This window comes from Budorcas taxicolor, chromosome 12 (assembly GCF_023091745.1).
Source record: "Budorcas taxicolor isolate Tak-1 chromosome 12, Takin1.1, whole genome shotgun sequence".
Taxonomy (NCBI): domain Eukaryota; kingdom Metazoa; phylum Chordata; class Mammalia; order Artiodactyla; family Bovidae; genus Budorcas; species Budorcas taxicolor.
Window position 1 is genome coordinate 13,394,145 of NC_068921.1, and position 25,147 is coordinate 13,419,291.

Consider the following 25,147-nt stretch of genomic DNA (forward strand, 5'->3'; position numbering starts at 1 on the left):
ATGCTGGGCTGAAAGAAGCACAAGCTGGAATTAAGATTGCTGGGAGAAATATCAATAACCTCAGATATGCAGATGAAAGCAGCTTTATTGCAGAAAGTGAAGAACTCCAGAGCCTCTTGATGAAAGTGACAGTGGAGAGTGAAAAGTTGGCTTAAAGCTTAACATTCAGAAAACGAAGATCATGGCATCTGGTCCCATCACTTCATGACAAATAGATGGGGAAACAGTGGAAACAGTGTCAGACTTTATTTTTTTGGGCTCCAAAATCACTGCAGATGGTGATTGTAGCCATGAAATTAAAAGACACTTATTTCTTGGAGGGAAAGTTATGACCAACCTAGACAGCATATTACAAAGCAGAGACATTACTTTGCCATCAAAGGTCCGTCTAGTAAAGGCTATGGTTTTTCCAGTCATGTATGGATGTGAGAGTTGGACTATAAAGAAAGCTGAGCACAGAAGAAATGATGCTTTTGAACTGTGGTGTTGGAGAAGACTCTTGAGAGTCCCTTGGACTGCAAGGAGATCCAACGAGTCCATCCTAAAGGAGATTAGTCCTGGGTGTTCATTGGAAGGACTGATGTTAAAGCTGAAACTCCAGTAATTTGGCCACCTAATGCGGAGAACTGACTCATTTGAAAAGACCCTGATGCTGGGAAAGATTGAGAGCAGGAGGAGAAGGGGATGACAGAGGATGAGATGGTTGGATGGCATCACCAACTCAATGGACATGGGTGCGTGGACTCTGGGAGTTGGTGATGGACAGGGAGGCCTGGCGTGCTGCGATTCATGGGGTCTCAGAGTTGGACACGACTGAGTGACTGAACTGAGATGTTGTATATGTATCAGACATCCTGATGTGTTAGCGGCTGTGGTCACTAATACTGTCTTTACATGAGCAATGGTGAAAAAAATCTAATAAGTTCTGAAAGAAATTACATAAATTTATGAAGAAATAGTTTTTGAGAACTCACGTGTTTTGTTTTGAGATTGTGAATCAGTTTGTAACCTTTGTGAGATGATCTTATTAATCTGTCTCTGCCCCTAGTACAGTGCCTGGTTTGTAGTCAGCACCCAGATTAAATGTCTAAATAAATGTTGAATTCGTGAATAATGAATGAGTCAAGGGTTATGCCTAAAAGCATTATTTTTGGGTCCTGAAACACAGTGGAAATATGTATCATTCAGGGTTCTCCAAAGAAACTGAGCTAAGTAGTTTGTATTATTTCCAGGAATCAGCTTAGCTAGTTGTGGGGGCTGGCAAGTCTAAAATCTGTAGGGCAGGCCCACAGGGTGGAAGCCTTCAGATGGCAGCTCATTCTTGAGGTAGAATTTCTACTTCCCCAGGGAAATCTCAGTTTTCCATCTTAAGGCCTTTCAGCTGATTGGATGAGGCCCACTTGCATGATCAAAGAAACCCCTTTCCTTAATAAAGTCAGCTGAATATAGATGTCAGCCCGATGTACAAAATACCAACATGCCAACACCTGGCTTGGGATTTAATGGACTGACCTAGCCAAACTGACACGTAAAATGAATCATCACAGTATCCTTGGGTTTGAGAACTTGAAGCCAAATGTGCAGCCTGGTTGGCAAACCTGTGATGAGCCCCGGGGCTCCTGATGTTCTGCAAGGCCACCAGGACTAGGTTGATCAACTGGGACAGGACATTCTGACTAGTCACATTTAATGTGAGCAAAGAATACCTGCTTGTGTTGTTAGTGATGAGGTTCATATCATCAGGTCACTGAATAAATGCGCAACAGTACTTTCTCATAAGTCATAACAAAGATTTAAGTCTGGAGAACTTTTTGTCAGTTACATTAGAGAGTGGAGAAGTACTCGCTTGGCTTGAGCCTAGAGTTTTGTTTCTTACTGTGTTTGCTTCTGGATATTGTTGTTTTGATTTGTTTCTGTTTTCCCCTTTTATTTCCTCTCTAGTCATGCTGTAGAAATTAATGCTTGCCTCTGGTTTAAAATAAATTAAGTGACTTTAACGTTGAGCAAGTAAGATGTCATTAGCATTGTTTTTTCTCTTTTTTACTTAGGTTAAGTTTTTCACTTCAATTAGTTAAAAATTGGTGTTTTGAGTAAAGTGCAGGTGTATTTGTTTTGGGCAATGTAATGGTAAGGGCCAGGTAGATTAATGAGCATTGGTCCAATTTAGATATGAAAATCTGTGAAATTCGTGTCAGCTTAAAAATTTTAGGGAAGGATAATTGTAAAAAAAATAATTCTTTTCCTAAATGTCTCTGTATCATGTCTGCCCCTCTTTCTGGAATGTAAATTCCTCTCTTCTCCTTCTTTTGATCTGCATGTGCAATACCTGTCTTTCTCCAATTCTGCTGATTTGCCAGCAGTCTTTCTTATTTCTTCCCCTTTTCTCCTTTCCACTTGCTGTTGTTTAAATTCAAAGAGCTTTCTTTGGAGAAATTGAACCAAGTAATGAGGCCACATAAAACACCGAGTTCAGCAGAAAGTGATTTGCTTGTGATTAACCCTTGAGAATTGAACCACTGCCAGATAACGAAGAATGTAGTTTGAGACAACCTGCTTATTCTTCTTTTCCATTAGTAGATGAGACCCTTTCTTCCCCAGGTGTTAGGAATTCATGTACAGCTTTGCTCAGGTTTTATTTATCAAACTCGGGGTGGCATGTTTTTAGAAAAGCAAGACCAAAAGGGAGCTTATGGCAGCCCTTCCCTCTGCCCCACTTCTTCCTACAGACTTTCCAGAAAAAGGCAACTCCATTCTTCCAGTTGTTTAAGGCAATAACCTTGATGTCTTTTCCCCAGCTTTATTAATGTATAATTGGCAAATAAAAACTGTGTATATGTATGGTTTACAACATGATGATTTCATAGACATATACATTGTGAAACGATTACAGTGCTGCTGCTAAGTTGCTTCAGTCGTGTCCGACTCTGTGAGACCCCATAGACGGCAGCCCACCAGGCTCCCCCGTCCCTGGGAGTCTCCAGGCAAGAACACTGGAGTGGGTTGCCATTTTCTTCTCCAATGCATGAAAGTGAAAAGTAGAAGTGAAGTCGCTCAGTCATGTCCGACTCTTTGCGACCCCATGGACTTCAGCCCACCAGCCTCCTCCATCCATGGGATTTTCCAGGGAAGAGTACTGGGGTGGGAATGATTACCATAATTCAAGCTAATTAACGCCTCTATCATGTCCATCACGTTGTTACTTTCTGTGTATATATATGTGTGAGAACACTTAAGTTTACTCGCTCAGCAAATTTCAAGTGTAAAACTTATTCATCTAACAGGAATTTTGACCCACATTACCCCATTTCACCCACTAATCACTGTTCTCTCTGCTTCTATGAGTTTGACTCTTTTTCAGATTCCACATATACGTGAGGTCAATCAGTAATTTGTCCTTCTGTGTCTGACTTTATTTCATTTTGTGTTATGGCTTCCCTGGTGGCGCAGACAGTAAAGAATCCACCTGCAATGCAGGAGACCTGGGTTTGATCCCTGGGTCAGGAAGATCCCCTGGAGAAGGGAATGGCAACCCACTCCAGTATTCTTGCCTAGAGAATTCCATGGACAGAGAAGCCTGGTGAACTACAGTCCATGGGATCACAAAGAGTTGAACACATCCTCCAGGTTCATCCATGTTGTCACAAATGCTAGACTTTCCTTCTGTTTATGGGTGAATAATATTCCATTGTACATGTATACCACATTTCCATCATTCATCATCTTCTCTTTCCTTTATACCTCACATCCAGTCTCTCAACAAATCTCACTGGCTTTATCTTCAGAATATATCCAGAATCTGACCACTTCCTCCCGACTCCATCACTAATCACTTCGGTCCAAGCTACCATTATCTCCTTCCTGGATTATTTTAAATGACTCCTAGCTCATCAGTGCCTCTGTCTTTGACATGTCTTTTCTCAGCACGACAACTAATGACCATTTTAGAATTGTACGTGTGAAGTCTTAGGCCTCTTAGAACAGACATGGCTTATTGCACTCAGAAAAACAAGTCCTTATGCTGACGCTAAGGCCTGACATGATCTGCTGTCCCCGTCGCTTCTCTGCCCTCATTTTCTGTTCCTTTTTCTCTCCTTTCTTTGTGCGTGCTGGCCTCCTGAGTGTTTGTGGGCACAGCAGTTTATACACGCTTGCCTTAGGGCCTTCAGATTTGTTGCCTCTGCCCACAATGGTTCCTCTTTAAATACTGACACGACTACACTTTCTTCCTGTTTTTTGCCACCCAAAAGTCACCTTTTCAATCAAGCTTCCTCTGGTCACTAATTTGTTGCTTTCATTGTATAAACACACGTAAATTCTCTGGTCGCTTCATTTTCTCCATTGCATGTATCACTTTCTGTGTATATTTTTCTGATTTCTATTGTTTGTTGCTATCTCTTTGAAATACTCAGAGATGGGAGAAAGCCTCCAAATGGCTATTTGAAAAAATGCCTGACTTTTTTTTATTGGGAGTTTTGGTATTTTTCTTTGTTTAGCAGTTCAATTACTCCTTATTTCTCTATGTGGATATGTGAATTGTATTCATTTAAATTTTTGTAATGAAATTTACCTGGCATAGACCCTTAATTTCATCTTCTTTGTCTTCTGTGAGACTTTTAGATGTATTTACCTGGTCCAGGATATTTTGAAACATGATTATGTGTTAATTTCTTAATTAAATTTAACTATCATTTTGCATTATATTTTCCCATTTCAATCATAATTCCACTCGCTAGCAGACACCAATACACAGAACAAATAATACAAGTTCCAAAAGGCATCTGGGTAGTGAGGATGTTGCTTAAGATCATTTTCATCCCTTTATATTAATTTTTGAGAAACTGTGTGTGTATGCTCAGTTGTGTCCACCTCTTTGTGACCCCATGGACTGTAGCCTGCCGGGCTCCTCTGCCTGTGAAATTTCCCAGGCAAGAACACTGGAGTGGGTTGCCATTTCCTTCTCTAGGGTGTTCTTCCTGACCCAGGGATCAAACGCCCAGCTCTTGTGTCTCCTGCATTGGCAAGTGGATTCTTCACCCCTCGCGCTACCTGGGAAGCCCCTGCTGCTAAGTCGCTTCAGTCGTGTCCGATTCTGTGCAACCCCATAGACAGCAGCCTGCCAGGCTCCCCCGTCCCTGGGATTCTCCAGGCAAGAGTACTGGAGTGGGTTGCCATTTCCTTCTCCAATGCATGAGAGTGAAAAGTGAAAGTGAAGTCGCTCAGTCGTGTCCAACTCTTAGCGACCCCATGGACTGCAGCCTACCAGGCTCCTCCGTCCATGGGATTTTCCAGGCAAGAGTACTGGAGTGGGGTGCCATTGCCTTCTCTGACTAAGTACTTTGTTAGACTGGAAATCTAGAGATAAGCAGTCCATACATCCAGAATGTCACATTTTAGAAGGGCTTTAAAATAGGTAAATCAGGGGAAAGGTTGGGGGAAGGATAGGTCAGGAGGTTGGGAGTGGTATGTACAAACTGCTGTATTTAAAATAAAATGCTTTTCCATTAAATAAATAAAACATACATCTAATTCCAAAAATAAAGAAATAGGCAAACTATTATTATTAATAAAGAACGTGCTATGTACAGTAATAGAACTGCTAAGTATTGGGTTGAAACCAAAAGGTTCATTTGGGTTTTTCTGGCAAATGAACCTTTTGGCCAACCCAATACCATGGGGTCACTGAAATGTTTTACTTGAGTGAGGAGATGGGTGATGAAATGAGGTGGCCTTAAAGCTGTTTGTTGAAAAATCAGCAGGGATTTTCCAGGAGGACTGAGCCTGGAAGAACAGGAAGGATTAGGAGTGAAAATGTGAGAGTGAAGAAAGGACCGACAGACACCTGCCACTGTGTACACAGTGCATCGGTTGTTCTTCAGAATCTTTTCTCATAATCATTCTGAGCTTCCTGTGATGCATATATTCACATTCCCATTTTATAGATGAGGAAATGGGCCTAGAGACATCAGCTTAGGGTCCCAGATTTGGTAAAGATTGAGTTGAAATTAGAGCCCACACCTGATTAACTCTGAAGCCCATGGACTGTACATTCAAGGGTGAAGGGATGGAAGACTGAGGAAGTTCATGCTTGCTTCACAGATGAAAACTGAAAAAAGTAAAGTAACGGTAGTGGCAAAGAGGAATGGGGAATGCTGTGACTCAAGGATGAGGGAGAGGGTGAAAGCCCAGCCAACAGCAGAAACCGTAATTTTATAATGGTGCTCTTTAGCATAGCCATAAGACTTTTCTCCAGCCAGATTTAGCAGTCTAGGCAAAGGATTCTTTATGGTAACTCTGCAGCCATTTTGAAATCAGTCAGCAATTTCATTGGGAATGTACTGTTTGTTAATTTCTGCAGTGCTGTTATACATACGCTTGGACATTTTAAAATCTAAAATATTCATGTGTTGTTTGTAGTCATAGGGAATGCAGCGAAAACTATGGTGTTTGGCATTTTGAGAAATATCTGAAATTGTCATGAATTTTTAAAACTCTTAATTAAATACCGTTGGCCAATAACACATACATTTGTTATGCGTATACATATCATCTTTGTTTTCTGTGGTGACCATGATAAGATTGTTAAAAAACGCATTTCCAAATTTGGCATGAATAGAATTTTTCTGTTTTCCTTATATAGACCACTTTCCAAAAACACTGGCCTAGACCAATTTAAAAGAATTAGTTGGTAGAATTTTTAACTGACTGTAACTGATGGAAATTTTGGATATACATACCTTTTTTATAAAAAGATCAAGTTGTTCTAAGTATGTGCTAGCATAATTTTATGTAGAAAAAAAAAAAAACAGGATCTAAGAATTTATTTAGATCATTTACCTGGAAAATGTTACCTACTTTTCCAGCCATCTGAATCTTCAAAGAAAGTGTTTCAAAACTAAAACTTGCTGAAGGCAGTCTTGTGGATATTTAAAATAGCAATGAAAACACCTTGTGGCATCCACATTTCCCATCTACTATCTCCTACGTGTGTGTGACACCTATGGCAGTTTTAGCTCAGGCCAGAGTACAGGTGTGTACATATCTGTCCTTTTAAATCACACTGCCTGATTTCTTTTCTTTTCAGCACATATTCTAATTTTCCAAAGTCAAAGAAATCGGAACATTTCTGTAGTTTCTATAAAGACACAGGTGTAGCATGATGGCAGTCTGGTTGCATGAGAGCAGCTTTGGACATTTAACCTGGCTATTGCCTAGCTGGTGGAAAATGACAGTGCTAGTGTTACTAATACCAGGCCTCATCCTCCATTTTGCTTTTAAATGGTCTTTTCAACGTTGTTTTTGTTCTGTTACTGACAATTTAGTTCTAAAGCATCACTGTTTAAAAAACATTCAGAAGAGAAATTGAAGCACATCATTGTGCTTGACACTCGATCAAATATGGTGTTGTGTATATAAAAGAAAAAAAAAAAAAGATCCTGTTAGCCTGACGGTACAATACTAAAGTTTAAATAAATGTGAAATAGCATAGTGTTAAAGCAAATGTAAAATTTTTTCAACAGTGGTAAAGTAGAGAAGATGTTGATGGAATTCTCTATTATTTACACAGTTATGCCAAATGAAGCATAGGCTATTTCTTTTTCTAAGCCTCAGTTAGCTTAGATGTAGTTTTATACTTTAAAAAATTTGAGGTCAGATACAGGTATGGTTGAGAGTTCTCTGTGAACTGCTTGCTTAGATCTCAGATAGACTCTCTCGTGCTTCCTACTCCCTGTGTTTGCAGTTAGATGGTTACTTTTTTCTGCTTGGGTCACTCATATATGTGAAGGGTTGGGGGAACTTGTTATTGTTGTTTAGTCACTAAGTTGTGTCCGACTCTTTGTGACCCCGTGGACTGTAGCCTGCCAGGCTCCTCTGTCCATGGGATTTCCCAGGCAAGAATACTGGAGTGGCTTGCTGTTTCCATCTCCAAAGGATTTTCTAGACCCAGGGGTCAAATCCCTATCTCCTGCTTGGCAGGCAGATTCTTTACTACTGAGCCACCTGGGAAGAGCTCTCTAAATTCATGTCTGGAAAAAAAATTCCAGTGACTTTTTACTGAATGAAAAACTGTTAGGTAGTAAATAAATATTCTTTTCTAGGAAACAAATGATATTCTTATTCTGGACCATTTGAGGTTCAGTTCAGTAGCTCAGCCGTGTCCAACTCTTTGTGACCCCATGAACTGCAGCATGCCAGGCCTCCCTGTCCATCAACAACTCCCGGAGTCCACCCAAATGCATGTCCATTGAGTTGGTGATGCCATCCAACCATCACATTCTCTGTCGTCACCTTCTCCTTCTGCCCTCAATCTTTCCCACCATCAGGGACTTTTCAAATGAGTCAGTTCTTCACATCAGGTGGCCAAAGTATTAAAGTTTCAGCTTCAACATCAGTCCTTCCAATGAATATTTAAGACTGATTTCCTTTAGGTTGGACTGGTTGGATCTCCTTGCAGTCCAACGGATTCCCAAGAGTCTTCTCCAATACCACGGTCCAAGAGCATCAATTCTTCTGTGCTCAGCTTTCTTTATAGTCCAACTCTCACAACCATACATGACTATTGGAAAAACCATAGCTTTGACTGTACAGACCTTTGTCAACAAAGTAATGTCTCTGCTTTTTAATATACTGTGTAGGTTTGTCATAGCATTTCTTCCAAAGGAGCAAGCATCTTTTAATTTCATGGCTGCAGTCACCATCTGCAGTGATTTTGGAGCCCAAGAAAATTAAGTCTGTCACTGTTTCCCCATCTATTTGTCATGAAGTGATGGGACCGGATGCCATGATCTTCGTTTTCTGAATGTTGAGCTTTAAGCCAACTTTTCACTCTCCACTGTCACTTTCATCAAGAGGCTCTTTAGTTCCTCTTTACTTTCTGCCATAAGAGTGGTTTCATCTGCATATCTGAGGTTATTGATATTTCTCCCGGCAGTCTTGTTTCCAGCTTGTGCTTCTTTCAGCCCAGCGTTTCTCATGATGTACTCTGCAGAGAAGTTAAATAAGCAGGGTGACAATATACAGCCTTGACGTCCTCCTTTTCCTATTTGGAACCAGTCTGTTGTTCCATGTCCAGTTCTAACTGTTGCTTCCTGACCTGCATACAGATTTCTCAAGAGGCAGGTTAGGTGGTCTGGTATGCCCATCTCTTTCAGAATTTTCCACAGTTTCTTGTGATCCACACAGTCAAAGGCTTTGGCATAGTCAAGAAAGCAGAAGTCGATGTTTTTCTGGAACTCTCTTGCTTTTTCCATGATCCAGAGGATGTTGGCAGTTTGGTCTCTGGTTCCTCTGCCTTTTCTAAAACCAGCTTGAACATCTGGAAGTTCACAGTTCACATATTGCTGAAGCCTGGCTTGGAGAATTTTGAGCATTACTTTACCAGTGTGTGAGATGAGTGCAATTGTGCAGTAGTTTGAGCATTCTTTGGCATTGCCTTTCTTTTGGATTGGAATGAAAACTGACCTTTTCAGTCCTATGGCCACTGCTGAGTTTTCCAAATTTACTGGAGTATTGAGTGCAGCACTTTCAAAGCATCATCTTTCAGGATTTAAAATAGCTCAACTGGAATTCCATCACCTGTACTAGCTTTGTTTGTAGTGATGCTAAGGCCCACTTGACTTCACATTCCACCGTGTCTGGTTCTAGGTGAGTGATCACACCATCATGAGTGAAGATCTTTTTTGTACAATTCTTCCGTGTATTCTTGCCACCTCTTCTTAATATCTTCTGCTTCTGTTAGGTCCAGACCATTTCTGTCCTTTATCGAGCCCATCTTTGCATGAAATGTTCCCCTGTGTCTCTAATTTTCTTGAAGAGATCTCTAGTCTGTTCTGTTGTTTTCCTCTATTTCTTTGCATTGATCGCTGAGGAAGGCTTTTTTATCTCTCCTTTCTATTCTTTGGAATTCTGCGCTCAAATGGGTATATCTTTCCTTTTTCCTTTGTCTTTTGCTTCTCTTCTTCTCACAGCTATTTGTAAGGCGTCCTCAGTCAGCCATTTTGCCTTTTTGCATTTCTTTTCCATGGGGATGGTCTTGGTCCCTGTCTCCTATACAATGTCAGGAACTTCCATCAGGCACTGTATCTATCAGATCTCGTCCCTTAAATCTATTTCTCACTTCCACTGTATAATCATAAGGGATTTGATTTAGGTCACACCTGAATGGTCTGGTGGTTTTCCCTACTTTCTTCAATTTGAGTCTGAATTTGGCAATAAGGAGATCATGATCTGAGCCACAGTCAGCTCCTGGTCTTGTTTTTGCTGACTGTATAGAGCTTCTCCATCTTTGGCTGCAAAGAATATAAACTATCTGATTTCAGTGTTGACCATCTGGGGATGTCCATGTGTAGAGTCTTCTCTTGTGCTGTTGGAAGAAGGTGTTTGCTATGACCAGTGTGTTCTCTTGGCAAAACTCTATTAGCCTTTGCCCTGCTTCATTCTGTACTCCAAGGCCAAATTTGCCTGTTACTCCAGGTGTTTCTTGACTTCCTACTTTTGCATTCCAGTCCCCTCTAATGAAAAGGATATCTTTTTTGGGCGTTAGTTCTAAAAGGTCTTGTAGGTCTTCATAGAACTACTCAACTTCAGCATCTGCAGCATTACCGGTTGGGGCACAGGCTTGGATTACCGTGATATTGAATGGTTTGCCTTGGAAACAAACAGAGATCATTCTGTCCTTTTTGAGATTGCAACCAAGTATTGCACTTCAGACTCTTTTGTTGACCATGATGGCTACTCCATTTCTTCTGAGGGATTCCTGCCCACAGTAGTAGATATAATGGTCATCTGAGTTAAATTCACCCATTCCAGTCCATTTTAGTTCGCCGATTCCTAGAATGTTGACATTCACTCTTGCCTTCTCGTATTTGACCACTTCCAATTTGCCTTGATTCATGGACCTAACATTCCAGGTTCCTATGCAATATTGCTCTTTACAGCATCAGACCTTGCTTCTATCACCAGTCACATCTGCAACTGGGTATTGTTTTTGCTTTGGCTCTATCCCTTCATTCTTTCTGGAGTTATTTCTCCACTGATCTCCAGTAGCATATTGGGCACTTACCAACCTGGGGAGTTCCTCTTTAAGTATCCTATCATTTTGCTTTTTCGTACTCTTCATGGGGTTCTCAAGGCAAGAATAGTGAAGTGGTTTGCCATTCCCTTCTCCAGTGGACCACATTCTGTCAGTCCTCTCCACCCTGACACATCCATCTTGGGTGGCTCCACATGGCATGGCTTCCATTCATTGAGTTAGATAAGGCTGTTGTCCATGTGATCAGATGGGCTAGTTTTCTGTGATTATGGTTTCAGTGTGTCTGCACTCTGATGCCCTCTGGCAACACCTTCCATCTCACTTGGATTTCTCTTACCTTGGACGTGGGGTATCTCTTCAACGCTGCTCCAGCAAAGCGCAGCCGATGCTCCTTATCTTGGACGAGGTCACCCCTCCTAACCTTGAATGTGGAGTAGCTCCTCTCGGCCCTCCTGCGCCATGGCAGCTGCCGCTCAAGATTAAAGATCTTGCCCATGAGTGTTCAGGAGTCTCCAGCAGAGGCGTGGGTCAGTGGTGGCCTGCTGCAGGGTTGGGGGCACTGAGTGTAGCAGTGAGTGCATGGGACCTTTTGAAGAAGGTCGCCACTATCTTCATTACCTCCACCATAGTTTGGCCTCAGGTCAAATAACAGGGAGGGAACACAGCCCTGCCCATCAATAGAAAATTGGATTAAAGATTTACTGAGCAGGGCCCTCCCCATCAGAACAAGACCCAGTTCCCCCTCAGTCAGTTTCTCCTATCAGGAAGCTTCCATAAGCCTCTTATCCTTCTCCATCAGAGGGCAGACACACTGAAAACCACAATCACAGAAAACTAACCAATCTGAAGTCAGAAAACACCTGGAGTAACAGGCAAATTTGGCCTTGGAATGCGGAATGAAGCAGGGCAAAGACTAATAGAGTTTTTCCAAGAAAATGCACTGGTCACAGCAAACACCCTCTTCCAACAACACAAGAGAAGATTCTACACATGGACATCACCAGATGGTCAACACCGAAATCAGATTGATTATATTCTTTGCAGCCAAAGAAGCTCTATACAGTCAAGAAAAACAAGACCAGGAGCTGACTGTGGCTCAGATCATGATCTCCTTATTGGCAAATTCAGACTCAAATTGAAGAAAGTAGGGAAAACCGCTAGACCATTCAGGTATGACCTAAATCAAATCCCTTATGATTATACAGTGGAAGTGAGAAATAGATTTAAGGGCCTAGATCTGATAGATAGAGTGCCTGATGAACTATGGACAGAGGTTCGTGACATTGTATAGGAGACAGGGACCAAGACCATCCCCATGGAAAAGAAATGCAAAAAAGCAAAATGGCTGTCTGGGGAGGCCTTACAAATAGCTGTGAAAAGAATAGAGGTGAAAAGCAAAGGAGAAAAGCAAAGATATAAGCATCTGAATGCAGAGTTCCAAAGAATAGCAAGAAGAGATAAAGCCTTCTTCAGCAATCAATGCAAAGAAATAGAGGGAAAGAACAGAATGGGAAAGACTAGAGATCTCTTCAAGAAAATTAGAGATACCAAGGGAACATTTCATGCTAAGGTGGGCTCAATAAAGGACAGAAATGGTACAGACCTAACAGAAGCAGAAGATATTAAGAAGAGGTGGCAAGAATACATGGAAGAACTGTACAAAAAAGATCTTCATGACCCAGATAATCATGATGATGTGATCACTAATCTAGAGCCAGACATCTTGGAATGTGAAGTAAGAATGTCAAGTGGGCCTTAGAAAGCATCACTACAAACAAAGCTAGTGGAGGTGATGGAATTCCAGTTGAGCTCTTTCAGATCCTGAAAGATGATGCTGTGAAAGTGCTGCACTCAGTATGCCAGCAAATTTGGAAAACTCAGCAGTGGCCACAGGACTGGAAAAGGTCAGTTTTCATTCCACTTCCAAAGAAAGGAAATGCCAAAGAATGCTCAAACTACCACACAATTGCACTCATCTCACACGCTAGTAAAGTAATGCTCAAAATTCTCCAAGCCAGGCTTCAGCAATACGTGAATCGTGAACTCCCTGATGTTCAGGCTGGTTTTAGAAAAGGCAGAGGAACCAGAGACCAAATTGCCAACATCCGCTGGATCATGGAAAAAGCAAGAGAGTTCCAGAAGAAACATCGACTTCTGCTTTCTTGACTATGCCAAAGCATTTGACTGTGTGGATCACAAGAAACTGTGGAAAATTCTGAAAGAGATGGGCATACCAGACCACCTAACCTGCCTCTTGAGAAATCTGTATGCAGGTCAGGAAGCAGCAGTTAGAACTGGACATGGAACAACAGACTGGTTCCAAATAGAAAAAGGAGGACGTCAAGGCTGTATATTGTCACCCTGCTTATTTAACTTCTCTGCAGAGTACATCATGAGAAACGCTGGACTGGAAGAAACACAAGCTGGACTCAAGATTACTGGGAGAAATATCAATAACCTCAGATGTGCAGATAACATAACCCTTATTGCAGAAAGTGAAGAGGAGCTAAAAAGCCTCTTGATGAAAGTGAAAGAGGAGAGTGAAAAAGTTGGCTTAAAGCTCAACATTCAGAAAACGAAGATCATGGCATCCGGTCCCATCACTTCATGACAAATAGATGGGGAAACAGTAGAAGCAGTGTCAGACTTTATTTTCTTGGGCTCCAAAATCACTGCACATGGTGACTGCAGCCGTGAAATTAAAAGACACTTACTCCTTGGAAGAAAAGTTATGACCAACCTAGATAGTATATTCAAAAGCAGAGACATTACTTTGCCGACTAAGGTCTGTCTAGTCAAGGCTATGGTTTTTCCTTTGGTCATGTATAGATGTGAGAGTTGGACTGTGAAGAAGACTGAGCACCGAAGAATTGATGCTTTTGAACTGTCGTGTTGGAGAAGGCTCTTGAGAGTCCCTTGGACTGCAAGGAGATCCAACCAGTCCATTCTGAAGGAGATCAGCCCTGGGATTTCTTTGGAAAGAATGATGCTAAAGCTGAAGCTCCAGTACTTTGGCCACCTCATGCGAGGAGCTGACTAATTGGAAAAGACTCTGATGCTGGGAGGGATTGGGGGCAGGAGGAGAAGGGGACGACAGAGGATGAGATGGCTGGATGGCATCACTGACTCGATGGACGTGAGTCTGAGTGAACTCCAGGAGTTGGTGATGGACAGGGAGCCCTGGTGTGCTGCGATTCATGGGGTCAGAAAGAGTCAGACACGACTGAGCGACTGAACTAAACTGAACCAATCTGACCATATGGGCCACAGCCTTGTGTAACTCAATGAAACTACAAGCCATGCCCTGTAGGGCCACCCAAGATGGACGGGTCATGGTGGAAAGGTCTGACAAAATGTAGTCCACTGGAGAAGGGAATGGCAAACCACTCCAGTATTCTTGCCTTGAGAACCCCATGAACACTATAAAAAGGCAAAAACACTGAAAGATGAGCTCCCCAGGTCGGTAGGTGCCCAACATGCTGCTGGAGATCAGTGGGGAAATAGCTCCAGAGAGACTGAAGAGACGGAGCCAAAGCTAAAACAACCACCAGTTGTGGATGTGACTGGTGATGGAAGTAAAGTTCAATGCTGTAAAGAGCAATATTGCATAGAAACTTGGAATATTAGGTCCATGAATCAAGGCAAGTTGGATGTAGTCAAACAGGAGATGGCAAGAGTGAACATCGATGTTTTAGGAATCAGTGAACTAAAATGGACTGGAATGGGTGAATTTAACTCAGATGACCATTATAGATACTACTGTGGGCTAGAATCCCTTAGAAGAAATGGAGTAGCCATCACAGTCAACAAGAGAGTCCAAAATGCAGTATTTTGATGCAGTCTCAAAAACGGCAGAATGATTTCTCTTCGTTTCGAAGGCAAACCATTCAATATCACAGTAATCCAAGTCTATGCCCCAACCAGTAATGCTGAAGAAGCTGAAGTTGAGTGGTTCTATGAAGACCTACAAGACCTGCTAGAACTAACTCCCAGAAAAGATGTCCTTTTCATTATACAGTACTGGAATGCAAAATTAGGAAGTCAAGAAATACCTGGAGTAACAGACAGATTTGGCCTTGGAGTACAGAATGAAGCAAGGCAAAGGCTAAAAGAGTTTTGCCAAGAGAATGCACTGGTCATAGCAAACCTGCTATTCCAACAACACAGAAGACGATTGTACACATGGACATCACCAGATGGTCAGTACCGAAATCTGGTTGATTATATGCTTTGCAGCCAAAGATGGAGAAGCTTTATACAGTCAGCAAAAGCAAGACCAGGAGCTGACTGTGGCTAAGATCATGAACTCCTTTTACCAAATTCAGACTTAAATTGAAGAAAGTAGGGGAAATGACTAAACCATTCAGGTATGACCTAAATCAAATCCCTTACATTTATACAATGAAAGTAACAAATAGATTCAAGGGATTAGATCTCATAGACAGACTGCCTGAAGAACTATGGATGGAGGTTCATGACATTGTACAGGAGCAGGGCTCAAGACCATCCCCAAGAAAAGGAAATGCAAAAAGGCAAAATGGTTGTCTGAGAATGCCTTACAAATAGCTGTGAAAAGAAGAGAAGTGAAAGGCAAAGGAGAAAAGGAAAGAGATACTCATTTGAACTCAGAGTTCCAAAGAATAGCAAGGAGAGATAAGAAAGTCTTTTTTTCAGTGATCAGTGCAAAGAAATAGAGGAAAACAACAGAATGGGAAAGACTAGAGATCTTTTCAAGAAAATTAGAGATACCAAGGGAACATTTCATGCAAAGATGGGCACAATAATAGACAGAAATGGTATGGACCTAACAGAAGCAGAAGATATTAAGAAGAGGTGGCAAGAATACACAGAAAAACTATACAAAAAAGATCTTCACAACCCAGATCATCACGATGGTATGATCACTCACCTAGAGCCAGACATCTTGGAATTTGAAGTCAAGTGGGCCTTAGAAAGCATCACTATGAACAAAGCTAGTGGAGGTGATGGAATTCCAGTTGAGCTATTTAAATCCTGAAAGATAATGCTATGAGAGTGTTGCACTCAACATGCCAGCACATTTGGAAAACTCAGCAGTGGCCATAGGACTGGAAAAGGTCAGTTTTCATTCCAATCCCAAAGAAAGGCAATGCCAAAGAATGCTCAAACTACTGCACAATTGTACTCATCTCACACACTAGTAAAGTAATGCTCAAAATTCTCCAAGCCAGGCTTCAACAGTACGTGAACCATGAACTTCCAGATGTTCAAGCTGGATTTTGAAAAGGCAGAGGAACCAGAGATCAAATTGCCAACATCTACTGGATCATGGAAAAAGCAAGAGAGTTCCAGAAAAACATCTATATCTGCTTTATTGACTACACCAAAGGCTTTGAGGGTCACAATAAGCTGTGGAAAATTCTGAAAGAGATGGGAATACCAGACCACCTGACCTGCCTCTTAAGAAACCTGTATGCATGTCAGGAAGCAACAGTTAGAACTGGACTTGGAATACAGACTGGTTCCAAGTAGGGAAAGGAGTTCATCAAGACTATGTATTGTCACCTGCTTATTTAACTTATATGTAGAATACATCTTGAGAAACACTGGGCTGGAAGAAGCACAGGCTGGAATCAAGATTGCCGGGAGAAATATCAATAACCTCGGATATGCAGATGATACCACCCTGGTGGCAGAAAGTGAAGAAGAACTAAAGAGCTCTTGATGAAAGTGAAAGAAGAGAGTGAAAAAGTTGGCTTAAAGCTCAACATTCAGAAAATGAAGATCATGGCATCTGGTCCCATTACTTCATGGGGCATACATGGGGAAACAGTGGAATGAGTGGCACAGTTTATTTCTGGGGGCTCCAAAATCACTGCAGATGGTGACTGCAGCCATGAAATTAAAAGACACTTGCTCCTTGGAAGACAAGTTATGACCAACCTATTAAACCAACATATTAAAAAGCAGAGACATTACTTTGCCAACAAAGTCGTCTAGTCAAAGCTATAGTTTTTCCAGTAGTCATGTATGGATGTGAGAGTTGGATTATAAAGAAAGCTGAACGCCAAAGCAATGATGCTTTTGAACTGTGGTGTTGGAGAAGACTCTTGAGAGTCTCTTAGACTGCAAGGAGATCCAACCAGTCCATCCTAAAGGAAATTAGTCCTGAATATTCATTGAAAAGACTGATGTTGAAGCTGAAACTCTTAATACTTTGGCCACCTGATGTCAAGAACTGACTCATTTGCAAAGACGCTGATGCTGGGAAAGATTGAAGGTGTGAGGAGAAGGCAACGACCGAGGATGAGATGGTTGGATGGCATCACCAACTCAATGGACATTAGTCTGAATAAACTCCAGGGGTTGGTGATGGCCAGGGAAGCCGCAGTCCATGGGGTCGCAAAGAGTCGGACATAACTGAGCGACTGACCTGAAGTGAACTGAAGGTTAAAGATAAATACCTTTGGCAGGTTAGCATTAGCACTGGAGGGTCACCATGTTCAGCATCCTATAGAGGACCCATTTGATACAAGCCTTTGCCTTATTATACACTGCATCTCTCATGCATAATATAGTGACTCGTGTATACTCATGCTTGTGTCAGTGAGGATACTGGTAGTAATGGGTGGGTTTTGGGCACATAGTTTTATGAAGGGACTCTTTGCAGGGTTGTGGGCATAGTTTAAGGTAAACAAGACAGGATGATCAATCACCCACGGACTAGTGACAGTTGGAAACAGTTACCTACTCTGGCAAAGAAGCAAGGGGTTGGGAACCATGCTCCAGAACCCAGTGAGAGCTAGAGGCGTGGAGGAAGAGCTGCTGAACAAGAGCTGCGGCCGCAGAGGTAACATAGCAGGGAATCAATGGTACTGTTTTTCCGTCTCCTTCCACTGCTGCTTTTCTGCTGATTCTTCCTTTTGAGAAAAGCAGTTTCATGTGCACAGGCTTTCAGCCCTGCTCGGCCTCATGAGAAGAGGTCTTGGACTCGGAGCACTTTTTTAGCAAAAGGTGAGGAGCTCACACAGCCTGAGTTTTGTGGGATGATCGTTTCCTGTTTCAGCCTTGCCCCCAGCTTTCAGTATCTCAGACTCCAGGGATGGTGTGGGCTAAAGAGGGGAAGGGAGCACCGGGCCGATTTCCTCTTGTCAGCTGTCATCCCCCAGCCTCGTGAGACTGGTGCATGCGGCCGGGCTGGAGCTGATCTTACTCTGCCCCTTCTCTGGGTAAGAAGTCTTATTCTATCCAGTGCTTGAACATTGTGGTTGGCTTACAAACTTTGGCACCAAGATATACTGGGCAGAGATGTTTAGAGTCCTTTTCTGCGATTGGTAGCTAGTGCTTGGTGTTCTGTGAAACCTCCTCTCATTGGCAAAACCCAACCAGTAGCAGGAGGGCAAATGCAGACTGGATAATGTAGACTTTTGAGGCAAGTGGAGACAGAGGTACAGAGCAGGTCAGGGAAGAGCGGAAAATGAACCTGGGGGGACAAATGGACAGTAATCATCAGGGTATTCAATACTTACTTACTGAAAATTAAGTTGAATCTTTAATTGTTAAACACAGTTGAGCCTTACATATTGTTAGATTAAAGTGAAAAATGACCAAATGCCTAATGGTTTAATGTTTTTGATATAAATATCTTGCCATAAAAATCTCTTTAGTAAGGCAGCTATTTTGTCTCATATATATTTGAATAGTCAGAATAGTAAAAATGATATAATAATTAATCTATAAAAAAGAGCCTACCTCAAAAACCACTTCTGTGAGTCTTCTTTTACTCAGACAAATTTAAAAGTACATGTGCCAAGCCACTGTGCTAAGTCCTTTATGTACATTATCACTGTTATCCTAGACATGAATCCTAGAGGAATATCCTGGAAGAATCACCCTAGAAGTGTAGATACTACTGCTTGGTGCTTGATTCATTGGTGAACAGAACAAATTCCACAAAGGGCAGAGATCTTTATATTCTAATATTAATATTTCTACACCATTTTGGTTTGGTGGTTGTTATCATTAGTATTTATGTTTATCAGCCATTTAGATTTTTGTTTTCTATGAAGTTCCTGACCTATTCTTTTGTCCATTTCTGTTGGATTGTCTGTCTTATTAATGGGGAAGAATTTTCTGTATTTTTGGATATGTGCTTAAATTTTCTTTTATGTGTTGCAAATGAGTTCTCCCATTCTGTGGCTGGTTCAAGCTGAAATATTGAGAATATGTCAGATCTTGACAGGCACAGATAGATATTTCTAGTCAGATAAAAGAGTAAGTAGAGTTTATAAGGAAGGAAAATAAATTCACACATGAGGCAGTTGAGTACTTTGGTTAAACTGAGGATTTTTAAAGTGAACCAATGGAAAATAAGACTGGAAAAGTCAAAATATGTAGTCCCTGGGAAGCTCTGGAAAATGGCAAAAATACACCTCAACAGAACTTCCTTTTCTTTCTTCTTTCAACTTTTTATTTTGTGTTTGCATATAGCTAGTTGACAATGTGGTACATTGTGTGCTGTTTCAGGTGAACAGCAAAGGGATTCAGCCAACCCAGAACATCTTTAAACCAATACACATCTCCCTTCAGTTTCAGGAGTAAATAAGTCTAGGCAACCTGAAAGGAGGGTTTCCCTTGTGGCTCAGCTGGTTAAGAATCTGTCTGCAATGCAGGGGACCTGGGTTTGATCCTGGGTTGGGAAGATCCCCTGGAGAAGGGAAAGGCTACCCACCCCAGTGTTCTTGCCTGGGGAATCCCAGGGACGGGGGAGCCTGATGGGCTGCCATCTAAGGGGTTCACACAGAGTCGGACATGACTGAAGTGACTTAGCAGCAGTAGCAAAGGGAACCTTGAAGACTGGCCCCTCTGGCTAGCTAGCTCTAGGCTTGCCCTCTGCCGGAGAAAGAATCTTCCTTCCCTGAGATTGTCCCAGTGCTCTGCCCGGTGAGAAGGTGCATCTTAACACTGGACCTGAAGAAGCCTAGATGAGCCTTCTTTGTCTCGTCTATGAAGAGCTCTAGATTTCTCAGAGGGTGTTGCGTGCCTGAGTGCTCAGTTGCTTTAGTCGAGTCCGACTCTTTGCAAGCCTGTGGATTGTAGCCCACCAGCCTCCTCTGTCCATGGGATTCTTCGGGCAAGAATACTGGAGTGGGTTTACTGTGCCCTTCTCCAAAGAGAGCCTTACTGGGTGTTAAAGTTAGAGCACCTTCATACGGTTGGCCTTTGTGTCCTGATGTTTATTCTTGTGGAGTCTCTTGTTGAATATTTGGGGTTTTAATTTCCTAAAACTTGCATTCCCTTACAGAACTTGAAAACTAATGGCTGTAAGGGCTTTTTGGTTTTACTGTCCTTCCAGTCTCAACCTCCATTTTTTTTTACTTCTGCTGCACTGATGTGAAATGAATCCATTCCTGTCCCCTGGTGAGATTGTTGTAGCTCTTCTTAGTCTTTGCTGGATGTGACGGATTTGCCTCTCTCACCACTAATCAGACAAAAACCATTTCTATAGTATCTCTCTTCAGTTATGACCCCATCAAAATTTTGATTTGGCTGCAAATACCTGAAAACCAAAAATATGAGTAGTATCTTAGGAAGCCAGAGTTTTATTTTTGTCTCATGTAAATAGAGGTTATCCAGGGGCACTGTGGCAGCTCCATGATCATCCAGACCAGCATCCTTCCACCTCATTGTTCCTCCTTCCTCGTCCGACACAGCGGCTCCTGGTCTCACATCTACATCGCAGCCAGCGGGAAGGAGGAATGGCGCAGGGGAGGGACATTCTCCCGCCCCCGAAAGACTTCACAGATGCTGCGCGCACTGCTCTGCTTATATCCTATAAGCCAACATTTACTAAACAATGCTGTACCTAAGCCTAAGGGAGGCTTGGAAATATGTGTCTGGCTAAAAATAGGAATTTTTGATCCTGTAGAAGAAAGGGAGAATGGATCTTGGGGGCGTCCATTGATCTTTGCTACCTAAAACCTTTTTCTGTTGTGACTTAAATATTTTCCCCAGGTGGTTAAGGAGAAAAGCAGAGAATAATATGGAGTATATACCTAATTCAAAATTTATCTGGATGAGCTCATATTTTTAGACTCTGGATTTTTCGCTCTTATTTTAAAATTTTTACCTTGGTCTAGAAAGCTAGAAATAAGCTAGTTCTTAAGCTTTTCATCACGTTTACTAATTTTCCACAGTTTGGCTTCTTGGCTACACTTGGATATCATATTTTATCAAATTTTTAAATAGAGCGGAGTCCATTTGAGCATCATATATGTAAAGGAGGAGGAAATATTTGCCTTTTATATTTATGGAAGATGAATACACTAGACCCACTGTTAAGAATAGTCTATAGAAAACATTTTAGCAATAAGTAACATAAAGGCTCTTGGTCAGAATGAAGTCAAATACATGGAAACTGAATGAAGTCTAAAATTAGTTCACTGAAAATCAGCCAATATAGTGTGTAGGAGATATAATCTCATAAGCACTGCAGATATTTAAAACTTCTACACAGCAGAGCTTGAAGAAAATGTGATATTTAACATAATTGTTCTTATTATTTTAAATGATTTACTTTAAAAACTCATATGTAGCACTGTAAATGATAATCACTTTTTTTCTCTGTAGGCAAGAAGTTTGATAGCTGTGGGGCTGGGTATTGCAGCTCTTGGCTTTGCAGGTAAGATAAATAACGGATACATATCAATAAATGTTGTAGGAGAAATATTTCCAAATAGCTTTTAGAGTGAATTTTGAGAAGATTCTCAGTTTTCTGAGGTTTTTTATTTTAAGACATACATTCCTATTCTTTACAGCGTTCATAGTCCGTGAACATTTGTCAGTATAGATAAACTTTGTAGTGAAAGAATTAATGCTACCAAAGTTTGGGAAACTAGCCCCTGTAATAACTGATCTTCCTGACATTTTTTTTTAGTGTGAGCTATAGTATACTGTTTAAAAATAAACTTTAATGTGAAGCAGTATAAGTGATATGGGTCTCTTCTGTACGCCCATATTTATTTTTTTCTTGCAGATAAGTTTATACATTTTCTGTCAGTTCTTTCTGATGAGCTAGTTAGTCTTGGTAGTGTGTTTATTACTCAATTTAATGTATTGGTGTAATTTCTTTGGAAACCCAGGAGGATTTCTTTTACTGCCAAAATCTTTTTAGAAAGAATAGTTATAAAGATTTAAAGTAAAATTGCTATTGCTTCCAGTCATTAATTTATAATTTTAAATTACATAGCTATTCTCTAATTAAATGTTCATCTGAGAGCATTTCTTTGTTGATAAAGATTTACATTTTTCAGTTAGCTTTTGTGTCTCCTAAGGGCCATGGGTTTGATCTTATTAATTGAATCTTCTTTGTAGGTGGAGCTATTAATACATTCTATTGCAGTTATATACAATGACATCGAATAGGAAAAGAGACTTAAAAGATTTTATTTTGTTTTGCATAATGTTTAATTCCACACAACTCTATTTAAAGCACCTTACCCAGTGAGAACTTTAAAATCAGGACGATCGGTGGTTCAGTTTTTCTTGGTTCTTATACCATCAGAGTCTTATGTCTCATTATGTAACTATAGTTAACTACTTATGGAGGTTTCATGTGAAGAGTATCATGTCTGACAAGGAATTCTGACAGACTTGCCCATAAACATAAAATAATTTTAGTATTAATTGCTATAGCAGAATAGGCATCAGTTCAGTTGCTCAGTTGTGTCTGACTCTTTGTGACCCCATAGACCGCAGCACGCCAGTCTTCCCTGTCCATCACCAACTCCCAGAGCTTGCTCAAACTCATGTCCATCAAGTCGGTGATACCATCCAGCCATCTCATCTTCTGTCATCCCCTTCTCCTTGCACCTTCAATCTTTCTCAGCATCAGGGTCTTTTCCAATGAGTCAGTTCTTCACAACAGGTAGCCAAAGTATTGGAGTTTCAGCTTCAGCATCAGTCCTGCCAATGAATACTCAGGACTAATTTCCTTTAGGATTGACTGGTTGGATTTCCTTGCAGTCCAAGGGACTCTAAAGAGTCTTCTCCAACACCACAGTTCAAAAGCATCATTTCTTCGGCAATTAGCTTTCTTCATAGTCCAATTCTCATATCCATGCATGACTACTGGAGAAACCATAGCCTTAACTAGACGGACCTTTGTTGGGAAAGTAATGTCTTTGCTTTTTAATATGTCTAGGTTGGTCATAGCTTTTCTTCCAAGGAGCAAGCATCTTTTAATTTCATGGCTGCAGTCACCATCTGCAGTGATTTTGGAGCCCAAAAGAATAAAGTCTCTAACTGTTTCCATTATTTCCCCATCTATTTGCCATGAAGTGATAGGACTGGATGCCATGATCTTAGTTTTCTGAAAGCATGTCTTTCTCATTTCAAATAAAAATCTTACATTTGAATTTGAAATAAGAATAGGCATAGTTACTTCAAATTCAAATGTAAGATTTTTATTTGAAATTAGAGAAAGATATGCTTTTGCCAAGGTCTTCTTTCTAAAATGAGAAGGATTGGTATATGTACTGCATACATATTACGCTGTTGCCAAATTCATTTTACTGAGTAGAATATTAAATAGCAGGCATTTCTCTTTCATAGTCAACTACAACTAAAGTGTAGAATTTAGAAGAAAAGTATTCCTGGACTGTTAGAACTTTGTCTTCTCTTTCATGGTTAAAGTAAATGTCCAAATGTCAGTTCTTGAAGCCCTTGATTGCTTTTTTACATCGAGATTGCATGACTGTGGTTTTGAAGGAATTTTGAGACACTTTAAAAGCCATGGAGACATGAGTTTGAGTAAGCTCTGGAAGTTGGTGATGGACAGGGAAGCCTGGTGTGCTGCAGTCCATGGGGTTCCAAAGAGTTGGACACGACTGAGCAGCTGAACTGAATTGAAAAGCCATATTTTATACTATTGGAGAATCAAATGAAAGTTGATCTCTATGTGATAAGAGATTTAGATGAATTAGGGTTTCAGCTTTATTTAATTTTACTTTAACATTCTCCTTGGTTTCAAGAGCTTTTTGTCTCCTACTTAGGTTGACTAGGACTTCCCTGGTGGCTCAGACGGTAACGCGTCTGTCTACAATGTTGGAGACCTGGGTTCGATCCTGGGTCGGGAAGATCCCCTGGAGAAGGAAATGGAAATCCGCTCCAGTACTATTGCCTGAAAAATCCCATGGACAGAGGAGCCTGGTAGGCTACAGTCCATGGGGTCGCAGAGAGTCGGACACGACTGAGTGACTTCACTTAGGCTGACTACTTCACATCTTCCTAGGTCTAACTAGCATCCTTTATTTTTCACTATAGCATGTTGTCTGAACAGGAATAACAGTATATTTAGACAGGTAACTTATTATAAAAGATCTATATAGTTGAATTTTCCCAGTAGTAATCTTAATTTGCAAATAACGTGGTTAGAAACTTCACAGGATCATAACTTTTAGAAAAGAGACACTAGTATAGCAGACACACAGTCTGGTTAGGACACACATTCTGATTGGCCTGATGCTACTTGATTCTTGTTCTGTGCCCTCAAAACAGGTTAGGACCTTTTTTGCTATTGATACTTAGTTGTCTAGTCTCAGAGGGATTTTGATAATTAGGGTGACTAAGAAAGGAAAGTAATAAAATAAAGAAGCTTTTCGTCATCCTCTGTGAGAAATTGATAGTAAACACATTCTTTGTAAATATTTCCCATGTGATTGCTTTATTACTTTAGTGGTAACTTCATTAAAAGCAGTCCTGTGTTGTATAGATCATAAACATGACTTGTTTTCTATATATTTCAAAGTGATTATCATTGTGAGAAACAATAGAATTGTTTTTTTTTAATTGGAGTAATTAAAATGAAATCTGTCCTCCATTTAACAAATTAGAAGTTTGAAAAAATTACTGTCTTTCTGGTAGGTTTTGAAATTGTTATTAAGCTAACATATATAAAGTAAACTATAGCTGCTATGGTGAGCACCTTGTGGATATTGGCTTTCATTACAGAAAATGTTTTTGCCTTTATTCCTGTTACTATTATATTTAGGTCGCTACGCATTTCAGATCTGGAAACCTCTAGGACAAGTAATCACAGAAACTGCGAAGAAGATTTCAACTCCTGTAAGTTAAAAAAAA

The 25,147-nt window shown here is 40.9% G+C and overlaps 1 protein-coding gene across 1 annotated transcript in view; it reads left to right on the forward strand.

The window, feature by feature from the left end:
• DNAJC15 (DnaJ heat shock protein family (Hsp40) member C15) overlaps positions 1–25,147 on the forward strand; it is an 83,084-nt gene that overhangs the window by 15,359 nt on the left and 42,578 nt on the right. Inside the window, exons 2-3 of the mRNA XM_052650083.1 lie at positions 21,638–21,689; positions 25,059–25,132. Of these exons, the coding sequence (XP_052506043.1) occupies positions 21,638–21,689; positions 25,059–25,132 (126 nt within the window). The remainder of the gene's footprint in view (positions 1–21,637; positions 21,690–25,058; positions 25,133–25,147) is intronic.